This window comes from Elephantulus edwardii, unplaced genomic scaffold (genome assembly GCF_000299155.1).
Source record: "Elephantulus edwardii isolate Elephantulus edwardi_28Jun2011 unplaced genomic scaffold, EleEdw1.0 scaffold00021, whole genome shotgun sequence".
Classification (NCBI taxonomy): domain Eukaryota; kingdom Metazoa; phylum Chordata; class Mammalia; order Macroscelidea; family Macroscelididae; genus Elephantulus; species Elephantulus edwardii.
This window is the reverse complement of record NW_006399771.1, coordinates 19,190,165-19,198,005: the sequence shown is the minus strand read 5'-3', so window position 1 is coordinate 19,198,005 and position 7,841 is coordinate 19,190,165. Positions and strand designations below refer to the sequence as shown.

The window sequence follows — 7,841 nt, the reverse complement described above, 5'->3', positions numbered from 1 at the left end:
GAGGGACAGCACAGGAGGGGAGGACCCTCTATGAGGTGGATTGATTCAGTGACTGGGGTAATCGGGATGGATGTGTCAGAGGCAATGCGATAGACACAGGATAGAGCAGGGTTTCGGGCTGTTTTACATAGGGTCGCTATGAGTCGCAAACTACTTGACGGCACATAACAACAACAACCACATCCTTATGAAGAGGCTCTGAGGTTCCTAGAATGCCTTGGAATTGGATGCCAAATTTTGTATGTGGGAATATTTTTCTAAGAGGCAACATTGTATTCTCAAAGGAACCTATAAACGATACCTTAATAATTAATCTAATGTTACTGCTGCTGCTGTTATTAGGTGCCATTGATGAATTCCACTCATAGACACCTTAAGAACAACAGATCTGAACTGGAATCTGTCTTGTGCCATCCTCATCATTTCTGATATACTTGAGCCCATTGCTGCAGTCACTATGTCCATCTTGTTGAGGGTTGTCCCTCTTTTGCTTACTGTACCTTTCCAAGCATGATGTCTTTTTCCAAGGAATAGCTCCTTTTAACAGTATGCCCAAAGTAAGTGAGAAGAAGTTTTATCATCCTTGCTCCATCATTCAGAGAACACTATGGCTGCAATTTCTTTGAAGACCTATCTGCAGACTAGACTGCTAGATATTTGCCTCTATTGTTCTATTATTCTGTAGCCCCTCCTCTATCCACACTCTGAAGTCTAACACTCCTACTTTTGTGCTGATGTTAGGTGCCATCAAGTGGAGTATGAATGGTAGCAACTCTGTGAACAACAGATCTGAACTCTGTCCCATCCTGTGCCATTCTCACAATCTGACACACTTGAGTCCATTGCTGCTGTCATTATGTCAATTCATCTGGTTAAGGGTCTTACGCTTTACTTTGGAGATCTCAAATTAAATTATAGAAGCTCAATTACATTTGTTTTGTGTCCTATAATCTGAAGGACTCATTAGTTTAGTTATGCTGAACTGATAGAATGGACATAAATGTGGATCTTTCCAGTCAGATGACCAATTAACTGCCTTCTAAATGTCTTACCGTAAGCAAATGAATGAGCATTTATAGAACTCCATCTGTGCAGTTTGGGTTTCTTGCTTTAGTACCACCAGTTCTTCAGTATATACTATACTTTTTGGTACTGTGACTGTGTATTCCTTTCATCTTCTTTTGAAACGTCTTCCATCATTCAATTTTTTGCCAATAGAATCCTTCACTAATGTCACTTAGAGCTTGAATTTGTTTTTCAGTTCCTTCAGCTTGAGAAACACCAAGAATGTTCTTCCTTTTTGGTTTTCTAATTTTAGATCTTTGACATTACATTATATTATATTTTGCTTTGCCCTTCGAAGTCACCCTTTGAAATCTTATCATGTCTTCCTTTTTGCTTTTAACCACTCTCCATTCAAGAGCAAGTTTCAGCATGGTTCTGACATCCATTTTGCTATTTCCTTTCCTGTTTTTATAACCATCTCTTATGTATGCTGTCCTTGATGTTATTCCACAACAAATTATCTGATCGTTAGTTATTAGTGTTCAGAGTGTATAAAATATATTCTTGAGATGATTTTTAATTCATTTAGGATAAACTCTGGGTTGTAATTTGGCTCTTGTGGACTTGTTTTAATTTTCCCACCAAAGTTTGAACTGATATGAGTTCTTCTGCCCAATGTTGTCCTGGCAGGTGATACTAAGGTACTCTGTTTTCTCTTTACACACTTATTGTCAATTTGATACCTTTGAGCTCTACCTGACAATGTTAATCTGCATTGTTTTTGTTGTTGAAAAAAGGTATTTTCAAAGGGTCATTTGTCTTGCCAAATTGTTTCATGTAATCTGATGTATTCTATGTAAGGTCATCAGGTGGTGGACTCAGGAAAGGAACCTTAATATAGGAAAGCTTAAAGACAGTTTTATTAGGGAACTTCGGGTGGCGAGGTTCCTTGGTCTGGAGATAGAGGCCAAGGAAGAAGTGCTTAGGGTGAATTCTGGTGTTTTTATAGCAGGGCTTTGAGGGAGGGGGGAAAGGTAGGAAGGGACATTTCATTGTGGTTTATGGTTCAGCCCTTAGGGTGGACAAGGCCATTTGTTCTTTCCTGATGACATACTGCATTCTTATGATTCATTATTCCCCTGGCCCAGCATCCTATCATCAAAGCTATCTTTTCCACCTACTGATTCATTTCCAGCTTTCAAATACCAGTCATTGGTAATTACCAGTGCATTTTGATAACATGATCAATTTCAAACTACAAAATTTGTTGAAAATCTTCTCCGTCTTCATTTTTGATACTTTAGTATGTTACCAGGAGAGGCTAGTCCATTTTAAAAGACATCATGCTTGTTAGAATACAAGATTTTTAAAAAAGAGGAGAAACTGTCAAAGAGACAAATTAGTACAGTGGCTGTAAGAGTGGGTTCAGGCATTGCATTGACTTTGAGGATGGCACTCGACTAGACAGAGTTTTACTCTGTTGTCAAGGACACCTGATAATTAACAGACTTCAAAGTTATTTAGACTTTATGATAGATACTTGTTGTTTGCATTGTATTAGTTTCTTTCTTTGTACTTATGCTTGAAAATTTCCACAACAAAAAGTAACTGTGCTGGTCACAGTTTGGTGGGCTGAGGGAAGGAGTGAAAGAATCAGGAAAGATCCAGTGGGGACTGAAAAGATGGGCTAATAGTGGGCATAGATTGATGGTGATTGAGTTTTTAAAACACATGTATAGGAATGATTGTATGAAACACAATGTGATTAAAGGAACATGTGAAATGCAGTGTATATGAATGAAATAACAATGCATACAAATTTTGTATTCAAACCAATTGTTATTGTTAATTGTTGTTCATTGTGGTCAAGTCCAGCACCACTCATTCTATAACTTTCATCGTTTCTCAAAGTTCATGGAGTTTCCAGAAGCATGTTGTTGAGGAAGTGGATGCCGCTCCTGTTTTCAAACCAATGTTGAGTTGTTGTTAAGTGCCGTCGAGTTGCAGGCAACTCATAGCAACCCTATGGACGAAAGTCCTGGACACCTCCTGTAAAACTTTTGTCCTTTCTCCAGGTTCATAGGGTTTCCAGAGGCAAGCTATTATGGAAGTGGATGCCACTCCTGCTTCCAATTCAAACCAATAGAAAAGAAAAAAATTTTTTTTAAAAAAGATAAAAACAAACAGATAAACTGCTACCATAAAGGAAAATCCAGCTTTCCATATAGAGGTTTTCCACCATAGAACTATCCCACTAGATGTTCTTTTTCATATCATTAAATTGAGCTAGGTTATATTATTCTTCTTTTACCTTTGTTAACCAGACCCACAACCCTTATGTATTTGCCTTCTGGAATATTAAGCTAAATGTTAAATTTGCAGATGAACAGTTCACAGGCTTACAAAAGCATCCTTTATTCATGATGATTTTTTTTTAAAATCATGTATACACTTTTGTTTCTCATTTTAAAAAATTTTTATTTCCCAATTTGTTTATTTTTGTAAGTTGCCTCAAGTATTTTACTGGGTGAGATATGTGAGGATATGAATAAATAAAAACAAGCATCTGTGGATTTCTTATTCATATTCTTTTTTCTTTTTTGTTGATTCCTTCAAGTCGAGCATGACTCATAGCAACTCCGTGAACGAAAGACCTAATGCCTTTCCATAATTATCGTCATTTTTCCAAGTTCAAAGAGTTTCCAGAGGCATGTGGTTTAGGAAGTGGATGCCACTCCTGCTTCCAAACCTGTTTTACAACTGAGAGCTCCACTAGTGTCCACAATGGGAAGCCATTATGACATTTGATTCCCCAACGGCACAAGGTTCAACATCACAGCAAACCCAGGTTACTTCATACAGCGCATTGACAAAGAGTGATGTGCAAAGTGGAAGAGTGTTCCTCCAGATATGATAGCACTAGTCTCATTTAGCAGTGGTTAGGTGTCGTCGAGTTGAATTCGACTCAGTAACCTTTGCACAAAAGACCTGAACTCTACATTCTTATAAATGAGACATTTTAGAATTATAAAGTTAGTAAAATATACTAGTATCTTGCTGTTTCAAAGTAATATTTTATATTGAGAGATTAGTTGTAATGTCAAGTTATCAAAATAGAGGATTATTTTCTTCTGAAAATGTTAGTTTCCATTTTCAATTTCTTGCTAATACTACTAATAGTGTCATTTTCTTTTCTTTTTCTCAAGATACGGAATATACGAACGCTGCCGAGAATTAGTGGAAGCTGGTTATGATGTTCGGCAACCTGACAAAGAAAATGTTACCCTCCTCCACTGGGCTGCCATCAATAACAGAATAGACTTAGTCAAGTATGTATTTTAAAGTACTTAATAATATTTATAGTAACTAAATAAATACTACATTATTATATGTATTTTTCTTGGAAAAAATATTCTCTTTAGCAAATATTGAATGCTTGTTAATGTGGTAAGTACTGTGCTAAGTGCTTTTGAATATATTTTTACTCCTAATTTTTTTTAAGAATTGTATGTGAAAATACAATTACTATCATTTTAGTAATAGTAAAGCTTAAGCACAAAATGGTTAAAATATGCTATTCAGTAATGATCCAAAGCGAGAACTAAGTCAAACTTTAAGTTCAGTTTGATATGGGTTCAGGCATTGCATTGACTTTGAGGATGGCACTCGACTAGACAGAGTTTTACTCTGTTGTCAAGGACACCTGATAATTAACAGACTTCAAAGTTATTTAGACTTTAGACTTTCTCAACCAAGAAATCCACTAAAGTGATAAGAGGAAAGAGGGCTTAAAAAAAGTAATAAAACCAAACAAATTGAGATATGTTGCTGTTGATTCTGACTCATGGGATCACCATATGTAGAGAAAAACTCTTCATACTGTTTTTCTTGGATATAATCTTGATAGGGGGAGCTCTGGTGGCTTAGTGGTAAGGAATTACATTGTCAATGCAAAGGAATTGCATCGGTTCACATCCACCAGCTGCTCTGTGAGAGAAAGATAGGCAGTTTCCTCCCATGTAATTTACTGTCTCTTAAAACCTTCTGGAGTGTCAGCTATGGATTAGTTCCAGCTTGATGATACACAATAACAACAACAAATGTTTTAAGATTATCAGACTTTTCTTCTATAGCAATTCTGTAAGCATTTAAACCCTCTAGCCTTTTAGTTCGCAACTTGTTGTTGTTATGTGCCATTGAGTCACTTGCGACTCATAGCGACTCTATGTGAAATAGCCCTAAACTCTGCTCTGCCCTGTGCCAATCGCACTGCCTCCGACACACCCATCCCTATTACACCAGTCACTGAATCAATCCACCTCATAGAGGGCCTTCCCCTCCTGCGCTGTCCCTCCACCCTACCAAGCATGATGTCCCTCTCCAAGGACCGGTCCCTCCTTACAACATGTCCAGAGTATCTTAGACGGAACCTCAGAATCCTTGCCTCCAGGGAGCCGCCCTGTTTAACCCTTTCTAGGATGAATCTGGTTTTTTTTTCCTAGCAGTCCATGGTACCCTCAATATTCTTCTCCAGTACCACAGCTCAAAGGCATCAATTCTCCTTCTATCCTCCTTAGTCACTATCCAACTCTCTGATTCATAACAAGTGATTGCAAAGACGATGGCCTGCATCAGATGCACCTTAGTCTCCAGAGAGACACCATTGCTCTTCAGTACTTTGGAGAGGTCCCTAACAGCAGACTTTCCCATGACAATATGTCTTTTAATATCCTGGCTACTGGTGCCGAGAGTGTTGATTGTGGAACTAAGTAAAGTAAAGCTGTGAGCAATCTCAGTCTCTTCACCATCCATCCAGATGCTGCCAATTGGTCCAGTGGTGAGAATCTTTGTCTTGACATTGAGCTTCAATCCATATTGGAGGCTGCAATCCTTGACCCTCTGCAGCAAGCCCTTCAGGTCCTCCTCAGTTTCAGCAAGCAGGGTTCTGTCATCTGCATAACGCAGATTGTTGATGAATCTTCCACCAATCCTGACACCACACATCTCCTCATAGAGCCCAGCCTCCCAGATAATCTGTTTTCCATACAGGTTGAAAAGATATGGAGACAGGACACATCCCTGGCGTACGCCCTTCCCAATTTTGAACCATGAAGTGTTTCCTTGCTCTGTTCTGACGACTGCCTCTTGGTCCAAGTATAGGTTCCACATTGAAACAATCAAGTGTTCTGGGATTCCCATTCTTCTAAGAGTCAGCCACAGTTTGTTATGATCCACACAATCAAACGCCTTTGCATAATCAATGAAACACAGATATAAATTCCTCTGGTATTCCCTGCTTTCAGCTAAGATCCATCTAACATTAGCTACAATATCCCTAGTACCACAACCCCTTCTAAACCCAGCCTGGACTTCTGGCAGTTCTCTGCTTATGTGCTGTTCTATTTGTTTTTTGGATAATCTTAAGTAGAATCTTGCTTGCATGTGAAATCAACATCGTTCTATAGTTTCCACACTCTGTTGGGTCACCCTTCTTTGGAATGGGAACAAATATCAATCTCTTCCAGTCAGTTGGCCAAGTGGTTGTTCTCCAGATTTCTTGGCACAACTTGGTGAGCATATGTTAGCTGAAAAATGTCAATTTGTATACCATCTATTCCTGGAGCCTTATTTTTTTGCTATTTCCTTCAAAGCAGCTTGCACTACTTCCTTCATCACTATAGGCTCTTGCTCATATGTTGTTTCATGAAATTCTTCTGTGTCTGCCAATTCCTTTCGATATAGTTATTCACCAGCAGCTAGTCTACAGGTTGGGACAAGGTGGACCTCATGTCCTGGAACTAGGCGTCTGTGCCCCAACTAAAATTTATTTCCTAACAGCCATTCTACTTTAACGAACATTGTCGTAATCACTTCTTTTGAATTGGTAAATTTCTCTCTGATTTTTTTCAACTTTGAAGAATTCTTTCTTGATATTTTCAGTTTTGTTTTTATCAAGTCATTCTGTGCTTGTATCATGAATTATCTTAGCTCTTGGAAGCTGTTTCTTGCTTTCCTTTTTTATGTTGTTTCTATTTATGAAGGATTTCTTTTGTTCAATTTAATCCCCATCTTTTTTATATTTGAAGTTGTTCTGTATTATCTGCTTACATTTGTCCACTTTTATTTAGGAGAGGGATATAACAAAGCTTTCTAGAAGTTCAAGGACTTAGAGAATTCCATAATTAGAAACCCTCAAATATTAGTTTCTATATATATTTTTTTGTTTGTTTGTTTCTGTATATTTTTAATCTGGAAATGTTCGCTGTCTCTTAGGGATGGCATTTTATAATCTCTTTTTTTTATCTGCCTGTCCACTAGATGAACTGCATAAGCATATAGGGCCTAGGGTTCTTGTTATTGGGCATATAAACTTTGATTGACTCATTATATTTCTTAAAAATTACAATGATTAATATTTTATAATACGCTGTTCACAAAGCATTCATTGACTATGCAAAGAAAGACATTTTAACTCTGTACGTCATAACAATCTATTGCTAACATTGAGAACAGTGTGAATTCCAGAACACTTAATTATGCTCATGTGAAACATACCTAGACTAAGAAGCTTTTGTCCAAATGGAGCAAAAGGAATACTCTGTGGTTTAAAATCAAGAAAGGTGTGCATCAGGACTTTATCTTTCCTCTATATCTATTCAGTCTCAATGATGAACAAATCATTCAAGAAGCTGGACTCTATAAAGAAGAATGTGGCATCAGGATCTGAGGAAAACTTTATAACCTGCATTGTGCATATGACTTTTTTTTTACAATCTTAGATGTATACCTTGTTGTTGTTTTGTGCTGTTGAAGTCTCCTGCAACTAATAGCAACCT

At 37.6% G+C, this 7,841-nt stretch overlaps 1 protein-coding gene across 1 annotated transcript in view; it reads left to right on the top strand.

Annotated features, from left to right (window-relative positions):
• ZDHHC17 (zinc finger, DHHC-type containing 17) overlaps positions 1 to 7,841 on the top strand; it is a 102,288-nt gene that overhangs the window by 40,847 nt on the left and 53,600 nt on the right. Inside the window, exon 4 of the mRNA XM_006882587.1 lies at positions 4,212 to 4,334. Coding sequence (XP_006882649.1) covers positions 4,212 to 4,334 — 123 coding nt within the window. The remainder of the gene's footprint in view (positions 1 to 4,211; positions 4,335 to 7,841) is intronic.